Source organism: Phyllostomus hastatus, unplaced genomic scaffold, assembly GCF_019186645.2.
Source record: "Phyllostomus hastatus isolate PE091 unplaced genomic scaffold, TTU_PhHast_1.1 phas_contig_17, whole genome shotgun sequence".
Taxonomy (NCBI): Eukaryota; Metazoa; Chordata; class Mammalia; order Chiroptera; family Phyllostomidae; genus Phyllostomus; species Phyllostomus hastatus.
Window position 1 is genome coordinate 45,051,204 of NW_025333664.1, and position 25,416 is coordinate 45,076,619.

Consider the following 25,416-nt stretch of genomic DNA (forward strand, 5'->3'; position numbering starts at 1 on the left):
GCACAGTGAGATCCAGCAAGCAGAAATCTGTGGTGAGTATGCAGCAGGTGAATAAAGAGAACCTCTAGAGAAGCATAGAATAGTTGATGGCTGGGTGAGATAGTTAGAACCCAAGGTAGCTAAATAGAATTTACCTAATTCTGTTCCATGCCCCTGGTTTTTATGTCCCAGTTCAAATATCGTTTCTCAATAAGCCTTTCCCCATTCCCACTAATGATGCTCCCATTTGATACAGTAGGTCTGATTAGTACTATAAAAGTTCATTCTGGGGGATTTTCTCCCTTTTAGGTGTAAAGGTAGTGAGAGCTCTTGCCCATCTTGGCAAATAATAAGAAATTACACCTGGCCCATCACCAAAGAATTGAATGGGTGTGGAACTTACCTGAGAGCAGGATTGGACAGCCACAGAGGGAGATCTCCCTGGCTGGTCTCTTGGTCAAATTGTGGGCAGGGCCTTGGAAGGGAGAGGCTCAGGTCTCAGTCTCTGTTTTAATGCAGGCAACTGTCTCCAGGAAATCTGCATTGGCAAGGGCTGACAAGGAACAGTGAGTGAACCCAACCCTGGCACCTATCTACCCTGGAAGGTGCTGTGAATAGGACATTTTTTGAGGCTACAGAGATGGGAGTTGAATGCTGGAGAAACACCCTGCTGCTGCTGGCTGCCCTGGTCCTGGCAGCCAAATTGGGTCACTTTCAAAGGTGGGGAGGCTTCCAGGAGAAGTCCGTGAGCAAGAAAAACATGAATTCAACACTCAAATTCTTCATTGAAAACTACAACAATGTGAGCAATGACATGTATTTATTTCGAATAGACAAGCTACTTCAAAGTCATATGCAGGTTTGTGCCTCAGTCTCTATGAATATGAGCAGTGCCCTAATTATTGCCCATTTGGACATGCATAGATGTGTTGTGGCTTACAGAGAAAGCCAAATGATAGTTTCACCCTCTGGGATGTATCTTCACTTAGAATGGGAGAGCTTTAGAGTGATTCAGACCCCAAGTCTCTTTAGCCATCTTCCAAAATGCTAGTCAAAGGACTGGAGTGAACCCTGAAGTCTATTACTCTTAGTCTAAAGCAAAAATGTTCTCTGAGTTTCTCAACTGTTCTCCTGTCAGAAGAGTTGCTTTCATTTTGAATTGAGGTCCTACCAAAGTAAAAGAAAATGGAGATGATTCTGTTTTCTTTTTAAAAAATTACAGTTGATATACAATATTATTTTAGTTTCAGGTGCACAATCCCATGATTAGACTTTTTTCTTTTTTGTTTTATTATTATTTTTATTGTTGTTCAAGTACAGTTGTCTCCATTCCCCATCCCCACCATTCCTCTCCACCCCTCCCATGTCCCCCTCCCACCCTCAATCCTACCCTCTTTGGCTTTGTCCATGTGTCCTTTATACATGTTCCTTGATGGACCTTCCCCTATTTTCCCCCATTATCTGTCTCCCCTTTCCCCCTCAGGTTACTGTCGGTTTTTTCTTTATTTCAATGAAGTGATCAACTGATACATCTAGATTCATTTGACACCATACATAGTTAAGACAATATTATTGACTACATTCCCTGTGCTGTAGTAAATTTACATCACCATGGCTATTCTATAACTACCAATTTGTACTTTTAAATCCTTTTACCTCCTTCACCCATTTCCCCAATGCCTTTCCTATCTGGCCTTCATCAAAATGTTCTCTGTATCTATGAGTCCCTTTCTGTTCTGCTTGTTTATTTATTATGTATTTTTTTTAGGTTCTACACATAAGTGAAATCGTATGGCATTTGTTTTTCTCTGTTGGACCTATTTCATTTAGTATAGTACCTTCTAGGTCCATTCACATTGTTGCAAAGTGTAAGATTTAATTCTTTTTTATGACTGAATCATATTCTATTATATATAATGGAATAAGGTATATATGTATATAAATGGTGTGTGTGTGTGTGTGTGTGTGTGTGTGTGTGTATCACTTCTTCTTTTTTATTCATCTATTAATGGACACCTAGATTGTTTCCATATTTTGACTATTGTAAATAATGATGCAATAAACATGTGGATGTATATTTCTTTTCAATTTAGTGTTTTGGGTTTCTTGAGGTAAATACCCAAAGTGGAATTGGTGGGTCCTTATTTTCTCTTGCTATAACCATTGTTTTAAAGTGTATTTTGTTTGATATAAGTATTACTCCCCTGCCTTTTTTGTTTTGTTTTGTTTCCATTTTTATGAAATATCTTTTTCTTTCTTTTCACTTTCAGTCTGTGTCTGTCTTTTGATTTGAAGTGAGTTCCTGACACACATATAGCATATGTAAGGGTCTTGTTTTGTTATCCATTCAGTCACCATACATCTTTTGATGGAGAATTTAATCTGTTTTCATTTAAGGTAACTGTTGATAATATGTATTTAATGTCATTTTATTATTCATATTTTAAATATTTTCTCTTTTTCTTTTTAAAGAAGACCCTGTAACATTTCTTGGAATACTGGCTTGGTAGTGATGAACTCATTTAGTTTTTGTTTTTTCCTCTGGGAAGTTCTTTATCTGTCCTTCAATTTCACATGATAGCTTTTTCTGGGTAGAGTAATCTTGGTTGTAGTTCCTTGCTTTTCCTTTGAATATTTTATGCCATCCTCTTCTGGCCTACAAAGTTTCTATTGATAAATAAGATAAAAGTCTTATGGGAGATCCCTTGTAGGTAATTAACTGCTTTTCTTTTGCTGCTTCTAAGATTCTCTGTGTCTTTAACTTTTGATGTTTTAATTATGATGTGTTTTGGTGTGGACCTCTCTGGGTTCATCTTATATGGAACTCTCTGTGTTTTCTGCACTTGTATGCCTATTTCCTTTACTGAGTTAGTTAAGTTTTCCATTATCATGTTTTCAAATAGTTTCTGATTTCTTGCTGTTTCTCTTCTCCTTCTGGCACCCCTATGATGCAAATGTTGGTATGCTTGAAGTTGTTCCAAGGGCTCCTTACACTATCCTCAACTTGGGGGGTTCTTTTTTCTTTTTGCTATTCTGATTGGGTGTCTTCTGCTTTCTTATATTCCACATTGCTGATTTAATATTCTGCTTCATTTACTCTATTGTTATATTCCTCTAATCTATTAATTTCACTTAGTGTATTCTTCATTTCTATTTGATTATTTTTAATGGTTTTCCTTCCCTTTTTAACACTGTTAAGTTCTTACTAAGTTTCTTGAGAATCCTTATAACAATTGTTTTGAACTCTGTATTTGGTACCTCGATTGCTTTCATTTCATTTATTTCTTTTTCCAGAAATTTATGCTGTTCTTTAATTTAGGCCTGGTTTCTTTGTTTCTTCATTTTTGATTTCTTCCTTGTGTTTGTTTCTATGTTTTAGGTCAAACTGCAATGTCTCTGGCATTTAGTAGAGTGGCCTAATGTAGTAGGTGTCTTGTAGGGTCGAGTGGAACAGTCTCCCCAGGCACATGAGCTGGGTGTCCTGTGTGCCCCCTGTGTGGGCTTTGTGCACTGTCTTGTTATAGTTGAGCTTTGGTTGCTGTTGGCATGTCACTGAGAAGGACTGACCCCCAGGTCAATGAGCTGCAAGTACCAACTGTGACTATAGTGGAGGAGCTGCTGTGCAGGGGCCAACTCCACAGATCGGGATTTTCTTCAGTGGGGCTTTGGTGCATTCCAAGTCTGACCTTTGTCATTTGTAAAGGTTGTTGGGTTGTAACCACCTGTAAATGTGGTTGAGTCTAAAGCTGTCTACCCCATGCACTGGCTCTGGGGACTCCCAGGAGGAGCAAGGTCAGCTGCTACCTGTGCTCTGCCTGGGGCCACCCAGCATAAGCTACAGAGTGATCTGCAGATAGCTGCTATTTGTGCTGAGTTTGGGGTCACTTAGCAAGATGTATGGTGTCCACAGTGGCCTGATACTGCTTACTTGTGAGATTTTAGGAAAGTCTGAAGCATGAACCAAGAGAGGCCATGTGTATGGAAAAGCCACTGGTAACAGCTTTGATGGGCCCAAAAGTTGAGGGGGACAAGGTCTCAGGGAACCACCAGTGTTAGCCAGGTTGATGGAGACTCAGATGTAGTGCCCATCTGCAGGCTCTGTGAAGGGAGGTCTCAGCGAAGGAACAATGGAATCTTCCAGTACTTTTTGAAAACAATTATTTATTTGTTTGTTTGTTTGTTTATGATAGGTGAAGAGAGGGGGGAAGACATGGAGAGAAACGTTAATATGTGGTTGCCTCATGCATCCCCCAACGGGGGACCTGGTCTGCAACCTAGGCATATGCCTTTGCCTGGGAATTGAACCAGTGACCCTTTGGTTTGCAGGCCAGTGCTCAATCCACTGAGCCATGCCAGTCAGGGCTCTGCCAGTACTTTTGTCTACCAAAAAGCTTCCCTTCTAGTCATGATCCTGAAACCAGACAATTCAGGTCTTCCCTGCATGTTTCGGGTGCCTTTCAAGCTGCTACCCCAGTTCTGAAGCTCTGAGCAATGAGTCCTTGTAAGTCTATGCATGGGCCCTTTAAGAAGAATGCCTGGGACTCCAGAATCCCTCCATCTCCTCAGCCAAAATCCCTGCTGGTTTTCACAACCAGAAGTTATGGGGACTTCTCTTTCTGGCACTGAAACCCTGGATTGGGGAGCCTGGTGTGGGGCTGGGACACTTGGCTCCTCAAAGGGATCTGTGCAGCTAAGATGTCCTTCCTAATTTTTAACTGCAACACATGGGTGTGGCACCAGTCCATTTTGCACCTCCACTCCTCTTACAAGTCTTGATGTGGCTTCTTTATATATTTAGTTATAGGACTTCTATCTAGCTAGATTTCAGGCATTCTGAATAATGGTTGTTCTGTAATTCAGTTGTAATTTTGATGTAATTGTGGGAAGTTTCAAGTACCACATTTACCTGCACCACCATATCGACCAGAACATGTTTTAAAAAGATTTTATCTATTTTTAGAAAGGGGAAGGGAGGGAGAAAGAAAGGGACAGAAAACTCAATAAGTGGTTGCCTCTCACATGCCACTCCCTACCCAACCAAAAACCTGGCCTGCAACCCAGGCATGTACCCTGAACTGGGAATTAAACCAGCAACCCTTCAGTTCACATGCCAGCAGTCAATTCACTGAGCCACACCAGCCAGGACAGTTTTTTTTTTCTTTAACAGCCTCTAATATATAATGTTCTGTGTAGGTTCCCCTCAGCAATAATATTTCAATGTCTAGGGTTGGAAAATCTAAGTCTGGAGTTTCTAGCTATGTTCTACAGAAACCTGGAATTATACAGAGGATTTTTGGCAGGACAAAACTGGGGGTGGGGGGTAGGGGCTAGGCTTCATTCAGATCATCTCATTTGTTTTGTGTATAAAAGTTTTTGATATCTATTGAAGGATGATAAAGAAAGGAAAAGGTGTTTGAAAACCACTTTTTTTGGTCCAACTTCCTCTAAAGGTCAGATAGGAATGTTAAAAACACAAATTTTAACTTTCATGGTTGAAAGTAAAAAAATGCTAGCCAAAATGAAAATACAGTCTTGTGGTATGAAGTCCAATCCACTAGCGGATGGCTTGGTAGAAAAGACAGATATGTCCCTTGTTTTGGAGTTTGCAAGCCTTTTTATATATCAAGTGAGGAAATGGGAAAGAAAGATGTAAACCTTCTGAAAGAATTTACATTAGCTATAGGCTATTGTTGTGTTGGCTTTGTTATTTTTAAATTTAGATTGAGTCCACAAGACAGGCCTCCTTGGGTTGTTAGTTTATACTTGGGAAGACTAGAACAAGGGAAAAGAGGTCAGTGACCCTGAATAAATGTTAGATATTGCACTAATCAACAAAAGGAACAAGCAAGGAAACTGTAACCAAAAACATTGAAATAAAGAACAAACTAACAGTAACCAGAGGGGAGGGGAGAGAGGGTTAATGGGGGAAAATAGCAGAAGGTCCATCAAGGAACATGTATAAAGGACACAAGGAGAAAGCCAAAGGGAGTAGTTTCAAGGTGGGAGGCAGGGATGGATGGGGCAGGGGTGCCATGGTGGGGTGAAAATGGAGACAACTGTACTTAAACAGCAATAATAAAAAAATTAGAAAAAAAATCTTGCAGCACACTGGGGTGCCTCTTGTGTCACACTGGTTGAAAACTGTTGGACTAGAGAAAAGCAATGGCAGCAGGAGAGAACTGCCAGGTCAGGGGTCATAGAAGAGTGGGCAGTATTAATGAGACATAAATAGGCCTCATGTCACAACAGGTTGGCATCAGTGAGTTCTTTCTCAGTAATTTACACTTGCCACAAAATGACAACTCAAGGCTGGGAACATTGAGGTGAATTGGCCACAAGGTGGCAGCCCTTGACCAAAATTCTCATGGAAGCTGTCTTGTTCTAGTCTTCCCAAGTATAAACTGACAACCCAAGGAGGCCTGTTTTGTGAACTCAATCCATTGTCATTAACAGTTACCTCTGGAAGAATTGTTGCAAGTAAACTTTTGATGTCATTCAAATGGATGAACTGACAGAATGAATGTACCCTTTGATAGCTGGGTGATCTGGGGCAAACATTCTTGGGCATTCCCATACCTACGACAGCATGACTGTGTTTGTACTAATATCCTACAGTGGGACATAGGAGTTGGGCACGTTATGGGTTTGATGTCCAGATTCTTCTAATTATGGAATTTTGGTCAAGTGCTATTCATATTTTGCAAGCCTCAGTCTTCTCACCTGTAAAGTGGTCAGGATAAGAGTGAAACGGTACTTATGAAAATATTTGAATTATTGTGATTACTTCTATTGTTATTTAACATTCCAGTCTAATAATGAATAAGAAAACACTACAATCACTAGAATGTTGGTTAAATTTATGGCTAGTGTTTTAATTTCTTTATACATACAGAATGTGCTGAAGGTCATATGGCAGTGCTTGGCTTAAGCCCTGTAAGATGCCAAAGCCTAGATAGAACTGTCCCTTGATAAAGAACTCAGGAGCCCTGCTTCCTGGTTTTTGTTGTTGTTGTTGTTGTTATTGTTGTTGTTGTTGTTGTTGTTGGATGCAGGGACCAGGATAGTGGCACTGCCCTCAGGCCTCCTCCCCCAGCCATATTGCACACCTTGAGGTTTTCTAGGGGCATTGTCCTCCCAGATGCAGTGTGAGCAGTCTTCCCCTCTATCACCACTCCAGAGAGTACAAGCCTTTGTACGTTATTTGGCCACTGCATTTGGACAAAGAAGCACTTCTAGGAGCTTTTCTCATCACCAGGCAGAACTCTCTAGTCCACAGAGTTGTTGGAAATCCAGTCCAGTTTCCATCATAAACCATTTGTTAGTTTTACTTCTGGGTGTGGGAGTTTCCTGCCACCAAGGGTTTTCCTAGTCTTCTGCCCTCGCATCATCAGATCTCGCTTGCACTTGAACATGAATACAGGAAGACAAATCACAACAACAAGAAGTATCTCTGGTGTGCATTCTTCGTGGTTTACATATTCGCTATTTGTATATCTCATAGGAGGAAACTGGCACTATTCTCTTCATTTTCTAGATGAGGAAACTGAGACCCAGGTAGGTGGAAAGACCTGCCCAGGGTGATAGAGTTGAGAGGGGTAAAGCCAAAACTTGAGCACAGTTCTTTTGTCTTCTGTTCTGACACTCTCCCAGTTCCCTTGCTGCTTCAGAGTAATGTTTCTGAAACTTGCTAAAGCATTTAATAATTCATGATTACTTATTAACTTCAAAATATATTTTGTGCTTTCAGTGAAATACATGCTTCTCTTAACCTGTGTAATAACTTCTAGAACAGGATTATCTATACTCATCAAGTGAGGAAACCAAGGCTGCTAGGCACTTGCTCAAGGTCACAGCATTAGTGTATGGGGAACATATGCTCCAAATCAGTTCAGTATCTAAGCTTATATTTTGAGCTGTGTTTCTGACTACCTCCCATTGGGTTGGTTGGGAAGGAGAGTAGGGAGGAAGGACATGGTTGAAGGGACTGGAGGAGCAGAGGGAAAAGACACTGCTGGCTCTATGCATTGTGAGGACTATGTGTGCAGATCTGGGGATGCTCTGGCGGTACCAGGCAGCCAAGCTCAATGTCTTGCTTCTCTTCCTGAGGATGCACAAGGGACAGGTGAGACCCATCTGTGACTGCATCAGTGGAGCCAGTGCAAAGGAATGGCTCAGTGCACATGCTGGGCACTGACAGAGGTCTTGGTGCCACTGTGCACCATCTAGTGAGAGGCAGAGGAGAGAGCCATGCTTTAGTGGATGAACCAGACACAAAGACTGTGTCTCCTGGGGCTTCACTCTCCATCCTAGCTTTTCCTGAAGAGATCCAGCAACTGGATGCCTTGAGTCAAAACTGACAGTGCTGTTGGTTTTTGGTAGCTGACAACAGGAGTGGAGTATCTGGTCACCGTGAAGATTAGCCGGACCAAGTGCAGGAAGAACAGCACAAAAAGTCACTCATGCCCCCTTCAAAGCGGGAAGAATTTGAAAAAGGTGTGTGGTGGAAGCCATCTGAGAAGGGATTCCTAATCAAGGGGAGAAAACTAAAACATTTAAAAGTTAACACAAATTGGACATTGACAACTTCTCCATCTGTATGAGTTGGAGCAGAGCAAGACCACAGTCCTAGTGCTGCTGATGCCATCCGAGGGGCTAGGGTAGGAGGAAGCCTCTCTAATTGGGCAGTTCCCCCACCTCTAGGCTGGCACAGGCTGGTCCCAGGCCTCCAGGTCTCCTTGCCCACTACTGGCCTTCAGTGGAAGTAGCATTTTCTTTCCTTGGGGACCTTGTTCTGATTTTGACTTGCACTCGAAGTCCCTGAGGATTGTCCCATTGCTTCTTTGTCTTCCAGAATCTGACCATTCTTCTCCTGGTTTCTCTTGGTGGCATCACCTTAGGGCAAATATGTGGCTCTCCCTGTTCCTGGGTGCAAGTGTAGGAGGACTGGGGCTGGAGGAGGGCTCTCAAGATAGACCCAGGAGCCAGGCAGGGGGAGCCCAAGGTGACATTCCTGTTCTGGGCCTGGCACCCCCTCTGCTGCCACCAGAGGACTGTGAGCAGATTCTCCTCACCCACATTGTCAGTGTGCAGGTTCAGCGATGGTTCTAAACTCCCCAGTAAGGGCCTAAGGGGATCAGGAACTTTTGGTTTACCTTCACAAAATATCCTCCTGAAAGCTGAATTTGACTTTTTCCTTCCACAGAGTTTCATTTGCAATTTTTTGATGTACACCGTGCCCTGGATGAACTATTACCAACTTTGGAATAACTCCTGTCTAGAGGCCTAAATAGGTTTGTGCAAAGATCCTTGATGAAACCTTAGACAAGTGTGCTGTGCACTTTCTATTATAGACTTCTGGAAGTACATCATTGCCCTCAGCCAGATCTCACAACACACACATTCACACTCTCATGCTCACATACAAACACACACAAACACACAAATTCATATCCACTCACACTCACCCTCACTCAGTAGTCTTTAGGGGCTGGTTCAATTTAAGCGAGAAAGTTGTTAAGTCTCTGGGGGAATCTCATAATTTTTTCTACTTCAACCCATATCTCTGAGGCTTTTCATTATTGAGGTACATCCTGACCTCTGGCCTGAGCTTGGGGGAGGTCTGTTTCTTCCCCATGTACATACAACTCTGTGATTGACACATTTCTTTTGAGTGTGTCCAAGGTCTTCAATACCAACCCCCCAGGATCATCAATTCACTAGAAGGATTCCCAGGACTTAGCATAGAGTCCTAAATAGCTGTGATTCATTACAGTGAAAGGACTCAGAATAAACTTTGCAAAAGAAGAACTAGAGTGGAGAGATGAGCCTGGTGATGTTCAAAATCCTGAATCACGCTGTTGGGTGGATGATGCTTATTCTCCATCTCTAATGTGCCATCCATGAAAGAGGACACCCTTCACACAGCATTCTTGATTTCCCCAATAATTTCTTTCCTCCAAATTAGATGAATTAGATTAATTCCTCCAGGAAAATGTGGACATTGTAGCCCAGGTCCTACTCCTTCCCACTGGGGGCACACATTTTCCTTGGCAACTTTGGGAAAGTAATCTCTTTGTGAAGATACCTGCTCTGGTCCAGAGTTGCTAATGCTGGGGATGTAAGTCTAATTCTAGGGTTTGGTATTAGAAAGTGCACTTGCCTATAAAAATAAGGCACATCTCCTAAGAGCAACAAAGTCCTTATCAGCAACAAAGTCCCCTTATCTTTTTTTATTTACTTGTATTATTTCTTGGTGTTTTGTCAATATCTGTTGTCTGTTCAGTTAAGTAACTTAGAGCTTCTTTTCTACTCCCTCTGCTTCTTCCCAGTGTCTCTGTTTTGTTTTAAAATCTAAAGAATCCTAACCGATGTGAGGATGGGGTTGAAGTTCTGCTATCATACAGATTATATAGGCTATAAAGCCAGGAATTATTCATGTCACCTCATTTTGACCCCAAAATTGCCCTGGCCCAGAGAATCTTCAGATTATATTATTATGAACTGAAGAGTTGTGGGTGGAAAGTGGAATTATACACATTAAGAGAAGAGGTAAAAAAAAACACACATTTATTTTCCATGCTGAGAATCACTGTTGTTGCAGGATACTTTCACATGTAGTGACTGCAGGTGTTTGCTCCAGGACACCTAGCCATTGGTGCAATTTTTGTTTAGAATTTTGTACTTTTCAAACCAGGGAACAACAAACACTGAGAAAAAGCACTCAATTTGCTAAAAAACAAAAACAAAACAGTATTTTAAAAAGATAACATGCAAAGTGAAAATTTTAAAAGGGAATGGAGAGGAATAGTACTTGTGGATGGGGAAAATGAGACTACCTCACTCCCTATTACCTCACTCCCTATAGTTTGATCTTTATTTTGATTTTAATTACTTAATAGTATTGTGGCTGAGATCATCCCAGAAAATGTCCTTCAATTTGTATTTAAATTTAGAGACTAGAAATAAAGTGTCTACCCCTCGCATATTCACTGAGGCTTCATCCATTTATTCATCCATCCATTCATCTATCCATCCTCTTGCCCTTCTCCATCCTTATTTCCATCCTTTTAGCCCTCCTTTATTTTACCTTCTTTTCACCCAATCCACTCATCTTTCCTTCTTTCATCCCATTCTCATTTGCCCATCCATACACTCATTCATGACATCCTTTCCTTCCCTTGTCCCTATCCTCTTTCAATATTTTCTTTTTCTTGTTTACTCTCCACTTTCCCCGTGATAAAAAATCAATAAATAAATTTTACATATTATCATTTTTAGTGTCATTTTGTTCTCTTGCTCTTTATTGAAAAGTCCAGGGTGGGGAATGGGAGTGGTGGTGAGAAACTTAACTACAGGAGTGGGTATAAATAGGTTTACCATTGTAATACAAATAAATAACACAACAATTAATAAATACAATAATAAACTGTGTTTCACATACTCACAACTGTAAACATATTTTTACCCACTCCCCTGTATTTCCTTTTTTCTAAATTAAAAATCAGAATACTAATTCCACCCACTAAATATGTTACATCAATAAGATACTCTAATGTTACTGTACTGCTCTCTTTAACTACTTTTCCTGTAGATTTCCTGATCTTCTCCAGAGAAGAAACATTTATGAAGAAAGTGTGAGAACATGTTTCTATGCTGAGAATATCTAGGTCACTACATCTATGTTTATCATATAAATTATGAACCAGGACATGTTGTAGTAAATGGGGATGACATTAATGATGTCACTAAAAAGCTAGGTGTAAATCAGGAGTATTCCAGGCAGTGTGGGGCTTATTTGGGTAAGTGAAGTGATGTGCAGGGCATGTAGGCATCGAGACCTTCAAGACCCCTATGCACATGGGCCCTTCCTGACTGTGCACCCTGCAGAACTCTATGCATGATGGTCCAGCCAGCCTCCTTGGACATGACAACACTGGGTGGGAATGAAGGTTTAGGGAACTAAGCCACAATTGGGGGAGATGGCTCCTCAGCAGATCACACACACATACAATTTTGACCTGCCCTATCCAGACCCACTCCTACCACTAGTTAAACTATCTCTGAACTCATTTTTCTTATTTCTTCTCCCTTTTTGTCTCAACACCCCTGGGATAAAAGGAATAGAGGCCAGTAGCCCAGTGACTGTGTGTTAATGTCAGGCTGATAGTCAGATACTCATCTGGGTGTACCAGCAAGGTCCCACTGGCTGCTAAAATATTGTTAATAATTAACTACTTCCCTGAACCCCAGAATGTTTCATTGCAGCTCAGCCACTTAACTCCTCACTCTAAACCCTTTCAACCTCCCCATTATTTTTCCAGCAACAGAGCCAGTGTCTGCCAGACATGATCTGTGTCACTTCCACCTTCACTGTTTTGTCTTGAGAAAGCAGGTGTTTGTTATCTTGCATTCTTTTTTAAGTAAGCTTAAATATATCTCCAACAATTCTACCCCACATCATTCTAAAACCACAGAAAAAAATTAAAAATTAGTTCTTTCTGAGTCAATGTGCTTTCACCCAGTACCTTGTAAAGCTCCCCTTCTTGAAAGGTGCAGTTTTTGGTCTCCAGCCTTTGACAAGTAGTCCGCCGCATCTCTAAGTTCATGTGATACTCCATGTGGTCTGTAATCTGTGGGAAGCAAGTGGCAAGGAGATAAAAGGATTTATTCTTCTTCTCCATAACTTCTGGGAGTGGGTAAAGTCAAGGACCCCATCTTAGACAGAATGATGAAGCTCTCCTTTAATTATCTGATTCTTATACTTTCTACTGCTACTAGAGAAGAAATCACTAGAAACGACTCCATGGGCAAAGCCATTCATTAGAAAACCCAAATTATGCCAATTATTCTGGTATAGGATCTGTAAACATTGTGTATAAAGAGCCGGAGAGTGAATATTTAAGCTTTGTGGGCCATGGCCTTGGTTGCAAGTACTTAACTCTGCAATTGCAGTGTAAAAGCAGCCTCACATAACATGACACACATGGTGTGACTTGGAGCCTATGAAACAACTTAAAGAAGCAACAGCAGGCAGATTTGACCCATGATATACTGACCCCTGGTATCTGGTACCATTTAGGTGACTTAACTTCAGCTCCTCCAGTGAATTTGTTTCTCTTCAAATGCCCACTTCATACTAAATGAGGCTGACTGACATGTGAGTGGGCTTGCCCCAGAGTGCTAACAGTCCCCTGACATAAATGCATGATGAAGAGAGGGGAGAGAAACTCACTTACCAGCTTTTTGATCTTCAGGACTCGCACAATCCGGAAGCTGTACTTGTCATCACTTTCCCTGTTGAACTTGTTGGTCACGAACTGCATGGTGGCTATTACATAGGTTTCTGATGCAGGTACTTCTTGGACACTCATAAAGGTTTTCCTCCTTACTTGGCAGCTGAGGGCCACCAGGGCCACCAGAATGACTAGTAGAAGCTGTGGGGCCTGCCAGGGTCTGGCCATTGTCCCTCAGCTGTAAAGGAATAGGAAGAGCCCCCTCCACGTCCTGAGAGGGGACAGATGGTTTCTCACTGATGCTGACTGTTCTGGCCAGATTTAAGCCATCCTGCATTGGGTACCCACAGCTCTCCTCCCCCTCCCTCTTCATCTGTAGCTGAACCTGATGAATGGGAGATTTTGCAATGGTTGAAAAGTTTACTTTCATTTCCTCTCATCCTGTTCACAGATTACACTCATGCAAACACCCATCTCTTCCCTCTTAGGGGTTGCTCTGTCAGCAGCACCTCCTGCTTCTTCTGCTGCTCCAGCATTATTTGGGTGGAAGCCAGGCCAGGGGCCTCGGTTCACTGAATTCACCTCAACTAGCATTGTGGAAGGTCTGGAGTGACAGGAAGTGATACAGACACAGGGGACACTGGATCTTAGGGCAGTGGGCCATGAACAGGTGAGTGGGTGAACACCACCACATCCTCTGTGTCCTTTTGAACTTCCTTCTGATTTTCCTTGTCACCCTTCCCCACTTCTCTGGCTAACTAAGATATAAGCCTCCCTCAGGCACAAACCTTGGTCTCTTCTGCTGTGTTAATAATTCTTAACTTTGGGAAGTACATGGCCCCCTTGGAGAAGCTGATATCCCCAGAAAACAGAGGATGTGTCTTGTCTGGGGAGCAGGCTCCATTTACAAATTTAGTCATGCTGTTGATTTATTTTCTCTTTCTGCAGCCCCTTTAGATGGACTCAGCCATGCTATTTGTCCCCTGAAACCTTTTATGGCACTCTCAGACAATACAGACAGACTCAGCCTAATAGTGAAGATATTCCATGTGGTCAGCAACCTCTCCATAAATGTCAGAACTTTGAACCTCCTAGAGGCCTGCATGTGGGAAGGAGCGATTGCTGCTTTTTTTCTTCCCCATCTACTCTAGGTACTCTACCTCCCACATCTCACAATCAGGGGTTTAAGGACCTTTCTAATGCTAGTACTAGGGGGAGTTCAAGGGGCAGAGGGACTGGAAAGTTCCTACTGGTTCCAGATTCAGTGCTTCTTGAACTTGGTGAAATTTAGAGCTGGTTGTTCTGTGGGTCCCTTCCTGCCACTCCACTGCTAGTTAACTCTCCTCTCAGCTGTCTTGGAAGCTGCATTAGTTTATTCTGACTGTAACAAGTTACCACCAACAGTGGTTTCAAACAGCACAAATTTATTCTACAGTTTCCTTTGAGACTTGGATCTGCCTGGGTTTTCCTCTGTGGATCTGAGGCCAAATTGGAATGCCTGGGCCACAGAAGAAAGGCTGAGTTCTCAGTCAGGGGTTCTCTTTGTCTACCTTGCTTAGAGAACGTGGCCTTCTGCCCAGGTCTCTTACATCCCTGCCTTAGCTCAGTCTTGAGGCTTCCCTTCTGGTGCATATGGTCCCCCTTTCTTCACTTTGTTAACATCTACTCATCGTCTTGGACACTGCTCCAGGGTCATCTCCTCCAAAAAGTTTCTTCTGCTAGATTGGTTCCCCCCTCTGCCCAGGTTTCTAAGGATGCCACTCCATTAGGCATATTTCCATAAGAGTATGTAAGGCTGTCTTTCATTTCTGGTTTTTTGTTTGCCTCTGACACCTGACTTTAAGCCCCTCAGGATAGTGAAACCAGACTGTGAGAGCTTATGGCTGGCTCCATTATATTAGGTGACTATGGGCAATTTGTTTATATTTGATGTGCTTTGGTCTTATCTTGAAAAAGTGTATAAAATATACATCTATGTATGTGGCTGTTCTGATAATTAAATAAGACAATTCAGGCAAAGAACTTAGAATGGTGTTCAAGAATTGTCAGCTATCATCATCACCGTTATCATCATCATCATCATCATCATCATCATCATCTCTGACAGTGCAGTTTCTGATGTTCAATGAATTACTGACAGTGTTCACACACACAAGGATATGCACAAGGATTAAGACTTGGCTCCTTATCTTGCTCATCCTTTGTGCCCAGCCAGTCTCCAGGTCTCATTGGGTCATTCTTTGTAATACCTCTCAGAGATGCCTAGCACGGAAGTACCACATATCAGGAATTTGTTTTATTTAACACTGCATCCCCAGGGTCTTGCACAAAGTAATTATTGAAAAATATATTGAATGAAAGAAAGAATGAATGAATGAATGAATGAGTGAATGAAGTTCTTTTTCTCCAAACTGCATACCCAGGGCCACCTCTCAGCCTGCTCTTCAATGTGTCCATGTGGACTCATGTAATACCCTAGCTCCTCATGCTCACTTTGGTGTGTCCTGAACACAACAGTCAGCTTTATCATAACTGTATCTTGCTATCAAGTCTTCAAAGCTTCCTATGGCCTAGCAAAAAAAGACAAGGCATGTTTACAGCATCACTTCTGTTTCTTCCTTGGTTTATGCTCTGCTGACAGTTATATGAGAATGCCTCTTCCACAAATTCCACTCATCCTCCCAAAACCCTCACAGGCACCTCAAATGCATTTATATTAATCTGGGAATAATTATGACAAAGTTGCTTCACAGCTTGCAAGATAAGTGGAGGTTCCCTGTTGGAACAATTGAGCCCCCTCAAGGCCCACACTAACAGATGTCAAGATACCTCTCCCAATGTAAGAGTAGGGCACTGTAATAGTGGGGAATAGTAACCCACCCCACAATTCTTTTGACATTGTTTCTAGAATAATGATTCTGAATAATATGTAGCTTGTAGATAAATAGCATATTTATACAAGAATACGCTATTTAGGAAACAAATACAAATACAAGAATATTTGTTTTTAGGAACAAAGCATAAGAATAAATACATATGTCAATGGAACAGAACAGAGAGCCCAGATATAAACCCAACTCTCTATGGTCAATTAATATTCAACAAAGGGAGCAGACACATAAAATGGAGTAAAACTAACCTCTTCAACAAATGGTGTTAGAAGATCTGGAACGCTAGATGCAAAAAAAAAAAAAAAAGAAGAAGAAGAAAGAAAAAAGAAGGAAGGAAGGAAGGAAGGAAGGAAGGAAGGAAGGAAGGAAGGAAGGAAGGAAAGAAGGAAGAAAGAAAGAAAAACTTGACCATCAACTTACACCATACACAAAAATAAACTCAAGGTGTATAAAAGACTTAAGTATAAGTAATGACACCATGAAAGTCCTAGAACATAGACAGGAAAATCTCAGTTATTCCACACACCAATATTTTCACCAATATGTCTCTTAGACCAAGGGACATAAAGGAAAGAATAAACAAATGAGACTTCATCAAAATAAAAAGCTTCTTCACAGCTAAAGAAAACATTAGCAAAATGAAAAGGGAACCAACTATGTGGGAAAATATATTTGCAAATGATACATTAGACAGGGGTTTGATCTCCAAAATATATAAAGAACTCACACTACTCCACTCCAGGAAGACAAACAACCCAATTAAAAAATGGGCAAAGGACCTGAACAGACACTTCTCAAAGGAGGACATAAAGAAAGCCCAGAGACATATGAAGGTGTGCTCAGCATTACTAGCCATCAGAGAGATGCACATTACAACCACAATGAGAGACCACTTCACATGAGTCAGAATGGCCATCATAAATTAAGAAACAAGTTCTGCCTATGCACCTCAATGTTCATAGCAGCACAATTTTACAATAGTCAAGTGCTGGAAGCAGCCTAAGTGCCCATCAGCAAATGAGTGGTTCAAAAAACTATGGTACATTTACACAATTGAATACTATGCAGCAAAGAGAAATAAGGAGCTCCTACCCTTTGTGACAGCATGGATGAAACTGGAGAGCATTATGCTAAGTGAAATAAGTTAGGTGGTGAGGGACAAATACCATATGATTTCACCTTTAACTGGAACTTAATCAACAAAAGAAAAAGCAAACAAAATATAATCAGAGTCATTGAAATTAAGAACAATCTAGCAATAGCCAGAAGGAAGGGGGGACAGTGGGGAGAAAGGTTTTCAGGAACTATTACAAAGGACATAGGGACAAAACCAAGGGGGAGGGTGGAAGCAAGGAATGGAGGTGGGTTTGGAGCGGGAGGGGTGGGGAGAAAATATAGACAACTGTAATTGGGCAACAATAAAATAATTTAAATTAAAAAAAAAGAAGCAACAGGTTCTGGCAAGGTTGTGGAGAAAAGATAACCATAGTCTACTGTTGGTGGGAATGCGGACTGGTGCAGCCACTGTGGAAAACAGTATGGAATTTTCTCAGAAAATTCAAAATGGGACTATCTTTTAACCTGGCAATTCCACTGCTAGGATTATACCCTAAGAATCCTGAAACATCAGTTCAGAAGAACCTATGCATCCCAATGTTCATAGCAGCACAATTTACAATAGCCGAGTGCTGGAAGCTACCTAAGTACCCATCAGTAAATGAATGGATCAAAAAACTATGATACATTTGCACAATGGAATACTACACAGCAGAAAGAAAGAAGGAGCTCCTATCCTTCCTGACAGCATGAATGGTTGTGGAGAGCATTATGCTAAGTGAAATAAGCCAGTTTGTGAAGGGCAAATACTATACAATCTCACCTATAAGTGGAACCTAATCAGCAAAACAAACAAGCAAGCAAAATATAACCATAGACATTGAAATAAAGAACAAACTGACAGTAATCAGAAGGGTAGGGGGAGAGGGATAATGGGGGAAAATAGGGAAGGGGTCATCAAAGAACATATATAAAGGACACATGGACAAAGCCAAAGTGGGTAGGATCAAGTGTAGCATGCAGGGATGGATGAGGCGGGGGGAGTAGAGGGGAGAAAATGGAGACAACTGTATTTGAACAACAATAAAAAAAGAAGATAGCTGCTGAAACAAACAAAAATGAATCTTAAGAACTAACTTAAAAAAATACAGACTCTGACCTTCAGGCATCCCTAGTCCAGGATGTTTGCTGACCTTCAAACCATGAATCCAGTATGACATAAAGGTGGGATGATGTTAAGCCAGGATGGTGTACACCGGACCATCATTTGTCTTATCAGTGTGGACTGTGCTACACATAGAGAATTTTTCAACCCCCTCCCTTGATCTCTTTGTTATGTTCCCTTCTCCCTCATTATAAAAATCTCTGCCTCCACTGAGATGTGTAGATGGGCTTTGAGGCATGAATCCCTCATCTTCCCAGGGAGGTGGGCTTTGAGACAAGATTCCACCATCTTTCCAGATATGGGCTTTGAGATGAGTCTTCCAGGTTGTAGGCACCTGAAAATAAACCACTTTCCTTTTACCAGCACCTGACTGTTGAATATTGGTTTTTGAAGTGGAAGGCATCCAAACCTGCATTCAGTTACATCAACAGAGGCAAGTTTCTTCCCGTGCCCATTAGGGCTTTCTCTGCCTTCTTGTCCAGGGTTGGCCATCAGTACTATGGTGTCTCTGGGCTGATCAGAGTCTAGAGTTGCTTCTGGTGATTGATTAACTTCTGTTTTTCCTTATAGGGAGGGGTGGGGGTACTCCCTGAAAAATTTATGCTCTGGTTTTTGGCAAATAGAAGGAAGGCAAATAACTTTTCTTGTACTTTCTTCTTTTCAATTTTCTTTAGTGCAAAATATTTTTATGCCAAAGTGGCATATTTTGGGGTGGCATAATCTTCTACTCTTTAGTATATATTCCTCCAGAGATTATTGTTCTCTTAAAAAGAGGTGCCCTTTTACCTGTGACATCTGGTTCCCTATGCTCCAAGGGGGATGGCTCTGTATATACAGTGTTTTTCATCAGACTCAGTCCTAGAATTGATGAGAATCCTTAATGCAGGATCCCATGCTCCATGTGGCCTGAACCCAGATGCATCTGGGTAAGGAAGTAAACCCAGCAGACAGTATAACTGGGGTCAGCTCCCAAGACATGGGTATACTCTTCTCAGAGCCTTCCTGAGGGCCATAGCTGCATGGGTGAATACTGTACACCTATCACTTTATATGATCCAGGCAAGTCCTCTGTTCTTATCAGTGAAATTCAGAAGCTAGCTTGAACAAGTCTTACATTTTCATTTCCATTTGTTGCAATTATGTGAAACATCATTTGCAGAAGGTAGTGCACATCATCTTGGTATAACTTAAAACAATAGCTAACCACAATGTATTTTTCACCTTCCCCTTTCTCAGCCCAGAGAAGAATTATTAAATTTGTAGTAAGTATTTAAGGAGTATTCTGGCTCTCTTAAAGGGGTATTTATTCTTTGTTTTTCTTCATCTTAAGGTTCTGTGTGTTGTTATTGGGCAATCTTGATTACTACTGATGATAGAAAACTCTTCATATTCAGGGGATGAACAATTGCAGAAAGAGATTTCAGAATGGAGCATCTGTTCCCAGATTTTTTTGTACTGCTAAATCCCAGGAAAATTGATTTCAGAGGTGCAAAGACCCAGCCTGCTGTCCCAGAGAGGGGCATCTTTGCAGGGACATCTTTGCAGGGACATCCAGCTGTAGAGCTCTAAGGATCAGCTGAAGCCTTTATAGTGAGTACATAATGTCCCAATATTTTCCATGAAACCAATAGCAAATCATAAAAGACTAGATGTACTAGAATTTAGCTTTTAGTTAAAATTACAAAAATAGGTTTTTAAGAGTGGTAACAGCCTGGCTGTCATAAAGCAGACAATAAAAACTAAGAAATAATGTTTAAAGAAGGTCTTCCTGTAAATCAAGTTCCAGGAAAGAATATGGAAGTATATTTTGCCTCTATAAGATGGTGGCCAAGTAGGGGGGACCCAAGTCTTCTTGGTCTTACACCCAATTTAGATAATTAGCTGATCTCCTGAAAAATAAAGTGAATAGTCAACAGAATCTTAGCTGATATGAAGTTTGGAAGTCAAAGGGTACAGAAGATACTTCAAAATGGGCTTATACAAGACAAGAAGGAAGTTGTGATTACTAGTCATTAAGCTGGAGGGGAAAACCCACCAACAAATGAGCCACCAACAAACAAAGCCCAATTACAACAAGAAAGCCCATATAAACTCAATAAAGAGTAATCCTAGAGCATCCAGATCAGGAGATGAAAGAGAGTGCACCACTGAGTCCCACAGAACTTCTGCCACAGAAGGCCACCCCATGAAGACAAACAGGCAAAGCAGAGCATCATGAATGAAAAAACAAACAAAAACAGGCACCTAAAATGATGAGACAAAGAAAGAACCCACAATCAAAAGGAATGGAGGAATCCTCAAGAAAAAAGTTAAATGAAATTGAGTCAAGTGATGTATCAGACATATAATTTAAAAAATGGTTATAAGGATGCTCAAGAAACTCAGTGACAACTACAAGGAACTGAGTTGGAACTACAGCAGCATGAAAAACGAAATAGAAACTGTGAACAAGAACCAGGAAAAAATGAAGAATACAATATCTGAGATGAAAATACACTAGAAGGAATTAAACTTTAAACTTAAAGAAACAAAATATACATTCTTTTCAAATGCACATAGGACATTTTCAAAGAGAGACCACATTGTAGGATACCAAACAAGCCTCAACAAATTCAAGAATGTTGAAATTATATCAAGCAGTTTCTCAGTTCACAATGGCTTGAAAGTAGAAACAAACCTCAAAGAAAAAAACCTCAAAAACATTAAAATTCATGGAGACTGAATAGTATGGTATTAAAAAATGAATGGGTTAATAGTGTAATCAATGAAGAAATTAAAAAAGTTTCTGGAAACAAATGAAAATGAACACAGAACAGCCCAAAACCTATGAGACACAGTGAAGACAGTCCTCAAAGGGAAGTTCATAGCAATACAGGCCTACCTAAAAAAGATAGAAACATCCTTTTCAAATAAACTACCTAACCTACATCTACAAGGAATAGAGGAACAATGACAAACAAAGCACAGAGCAAGTAGAAGGAAAGAAATAATAAAGACCAGAACATAATTAAATGACATAGAGATAAAAGAACAATTCAAAGGATCAATAAATCCAGAAGCTGTTTCTTTGAAAAGTTAATCAAAATCGACAAGCCTTTAACCAGACTCATTAAGAAAAAATGAGAGAGGACCCAAATAAATAAAATCAGTAATGAAAGGGGAGAAATTACAACCAATACCAAAGAAATACAAAGAATTGTAAGAAAGGGGGGTAGGGTTGAGGGTGGGGGTTGGCTGGGGTTGGGGGGAGTGGTAGGGAGAAAATGGAGACAACTGTACTTGAATAACAATAAAAAAGATTTTAAAAAAGAACTTACTATGAACAACTATATGTCAAGAAATTTGAAAACCTGGGTAAAATGGACAAATTTCTAGAAACATATAATCTTCCATAAACTGTATCAAGAAGAAGCAGAAAACCTGAATAGACTGCTATCAGCTAATGGAATTGAAGTGATAATTAAAAAAACAAAACAAAACTCCTGGCACAAAAGAGCCTGGACTGGATGGCTTCACAGGTGAATTTTACCCAACATTTAGGGAAGAGCTAACTCCTATCCTGCTCAAACTATTCCAAAAGATCCAAGAAGAGGGAAGACCCTCAAACTCTTTTTATGCAGCCAGTATTATCCTAATTCCAAAAACCAGGCAAAGACAAAACAAAGAAAGAAAACTGTAGGCCAATATCACTGATGAACATAGATGCTAAAATGCTCAACAAAATATTAGCAAACCAGATCTAGCAATACATTAAAAAGACCACATGCCATGATCAAGTGGGATTCATTGCAGGTATGCAAGAATGTTATAATATTCACAAATCAATACATGCAATACATGACATAAATAAAATGAAAGACAAAAATTACATGATTGCATCAATAGATGCTGAAAAAGCATTTGATAAGGTACAATACCCATTTATGATTTAAAAAAGCCTCAGCAAAATGGGAGTAGAGGGAACATATAATAAAGGCCATATACAAGAAACCTATAAGCCAACATCATATTCAAATGGCAAAAACTAAAAGCTTTTCCCCTAAGATCAGGAACAAGATAAGGGTGTCTGCTTTCACCACTTCTATTTAACATAGTATTAGAATTTCTAGCCACAGTGATCAGACAAGAGGGAAATAAAAGGCAACCAAATTGGAAAGGAGGAGGCAAAACTGTCATCGTTTTCAGATGACATGATAATGTACATACAAATCCCCATAGGCTCCAGCAAAAAACTACTTGACCTAATAAATGAATTAGGCAAAATTCATTGATTAAATGATTCCTAATAAAGGTAGCAAATTTTGCTAAAGTGGAGAATGCTCTGCCTATGGGTAGCCTGCTAGATGTCTCAGTGATTCACTTAAATGCACTTTCACTTTAAACTCTATTCATCTTTGAATTCTTTCCTATGCAAGCCAAGTACCCACAGTGGGTGATGGATCCCTGGAACACCTGCATCACCATGACTAAACAACTTACTCATTTTTTTTGCCTTAAAAAAGTTTAAATTGTAAACCACTGGGGAACTCAGATTTTTAAGTAATAGCTGTACTTTCTCCTTGCTTGATGCCTTGTAAATAAAGCTGCTTTAATTTTACCACTACAAATCTTGGTTTTCAGTGTTTTGCTTTGCTGCACACCTGGCAGATGAATCCTTATTTCAGTTCAGTTACACCTTCTGCCCAAACTATGTTCCTCATGCCTCATACATGTGGGTCCTGGGAATGCTCCACAAGAAATTTCTTGTAGGCAAATCTCCCTCTCAAATACCATATGTTCTCGCCTATAAGTGGCAACTAATCAACAAAACAAACCAGCAAAATATAACCAGAGACATTGAAATTATGAACAAACTGACAGTAACCAGAGGGGAGGTGGAGGCTATAATTGGATGGGGGAGAAAGGAGGAAGGGTTTTCAGGAACATCTATAAAGGACACATGGACAAAACGAAAGGACGATAGGATCAAGGTTGGGAATTGGGGGCCTGGGGTGGCGGGCGGGGAGTGGGAGGAATAAAATGGAGAAAAATGTACTTGAAAAACAATTAAATTAAAAAAACAACAACCCTCTTTTTAACATTCTTGTACCAGTACTTCTCAGGCCACATTCCAAATAAATGACTATGCTTTGATTTATGTTCAAGGTTGGTTTCTACAGGAGCCCAGCAATCCTGAAGTAAGGAAAGTGAGTTACTAACTTGCCCCCGTGATGCTGTGATATAATAAGAAATGCGTATTTGGTCTTTTTTCCAGACTTCTAACCTGATCTCCTAAATTTATTGTAATGTCCTAAGTGATAAGGTCTACAGGAGCATCTTTTGTTTTCTGCCTCTCTCCCTCAACAGTTCTGGTAAAATAAGTGTCTTTTGTTATTCATAACAAGCCTATTTAACCACATCTGTGCTTATGTTAATAAAGTCTCTATGGATGATGATTCCTGGCTAGGAGAACCAATTATGTGATTAGAGGGTTGGAACTTCCAGTCCTACCCCCATCCACTGATCTCGGCAGAGGGGAGAGGGTTCGAGATTGTTAATTACTAGGTATCAGGCTTCATGTACTCTAGGTCCTTGGGGCTTAGGCTGAGAATTTCCCACAGATATTTGGCCACATTCCACTTAGTGGGGAAATAGATTCCATCTCTTCATGGGAGAAATTGCAGTCATCTTTGCAAAGGGCATGGATATAGGTAGGATTAAAGAACTATAACCATTTTTGTCAATCTAGCAGAGAAAATTACTCCCCAATAAAAATATTTTTCTATTATTAAATTAAAATAAAATGATTATTACATCTGTGTCTCAAAAAGACTTCCTTTTTTTTTCACTCCTTCTCTCCCAAAAGATGAACTCTTTAGCCCTGATTTGTTTTCCTACTCTTCTATTCCCCCTGGGATGGAAATTGTGGTATTTTATTTCTCCCTTCCTCAATATCTACTCCTTCTGAAACTGAAACCTGGAAAGTTTGTGTTTGTGCTGCCTGTCACTACCAGAACCAATAAGTAGAGACAAGGATAGAATTTTAATGGGTGCTTTATTCAGATGGCTGGCCATCTGAGAGGATGGAAGGTTATGTACCCTCAAAAACCTGCCTTAACATTTCATTTTAGGCTGACGTTTTTATAAGGGGAAGAAAGGACAGGTAAGGGGTTTGAAAAAAGAGAGTTTCAGTCCAGTGGCAATTTTCCTAGTACTTTTTTATCTGTTGATCAACAATTATTTATCTGCCTCACAGAGGTTTTCTCCCTGGAACACAATGGCTCAGATACCATTTCCATCACTTCCAGATCCCTGGGGCACAAAGGTTGAATCACTTATCAACCTCCTGTGGTCCTGCATTCTAGTTCCTGAAATAACAGTTTTCCACATGCATTAATCATTTAAGCCTATCAACTGAGGCTAAAATCGTCCCCCCACCCAAGCTAAAATCTTTAAGTTCTCCCATTAAAATTAGAATTTTGATTAAATGGTTGAAAACTTTGGTTCCAAATTTTTATTATTTTTTACTTATAGAGTGTTTGTTTATTCAAGTTCATAAAACATTAAAATATCTCAACAAGATTTAATGAAGTTTTAAAAATTTATTGCTCAACACTGTCTCCTCTGATTTCTCTTTTCTGGAAATCTCTGTTTTGATCTGATTGTGTTTTGGCTCAAAGTCATTTTGGAATATTTACCTCTGAACCAGTGTGTGTGTGTGTGGGGGGGGGGGCAGTTCTTTGGAACTTTGGTTATGTGCATGTCTTTCTTTTTCTTTTTTTAAAAAAATTTTACTTTATTTTTTATTTTAATTGTTGATCAAGTACAGTTTTATGCTTTTTATTCCCATCCAAGCCTACCCCCAGCAATCCCCACTTCCCTCCCATTTCCATCACCCCGTTGTTTTTGTCCATGTTTCCTTTATAATTGTTCCTGTAAACCCTTCCCCTTTTACCCTGAAATTCCCTCCCCTCTGGTCACTGTTAGCCTGTCCTCTATTGCAGAGTCTTAGACTATATTTTGCTTGTTTCTTTGTTTTGTTGTTTAGGATCCTGTTAAAGGTTACATTATATGGTATTTGTCTTTCACTGCCTGGCTTATTTTGCTTAGCATA

At 40.4% G+C, this 25,416-nt stretch overlaps 2 protein-coding genes across 2 annotated transcripts; one reads left to right on the forward strand and one right to left on the reverse strand.

The window, feature by feature from the left end:
• Window positions 1-619: 619 nt before the first annotated feature.
• On the forward strand, window positions 620-9,265 carry CSTL1 (cystatin like 1). Its single transcript, XM_045832599.1, has 3 exons — window positions 620-838; window positions 8,359-8,472; window positions 9,182-9,265. Exons 1-3 carry the CDS (start codon window positions 620-622, stop codon window positions 9,263-9,265), a joined length of 417 nt encoding a protein of 138 aa, XP_045688555.1.
• A 1,358-nt stretch (window positions 9,266-10,623) lies between these two features.
• On the reverse strand, window positions 10,624-13,439 carry CST11 (cystatin 11). Its single transcript, XM_045832623.1, has 3 exons — window positions 13,215-13,439; window positions 12,504-12,608; window positions 10,624-10,707 (listed from the first exon to the last, which is right to left on the reverse strand). Exons 1-3 carry the CDS (start codon window positions 13,437-13,439, stop codon window positions 10,624-10,626), a joined length of 414 nt encoding a protein of 137 aa, XP_045688579.1.
• Between the last annotated feature and the right edge of the window lie 11,977 nt (window positions 13,440-25,416).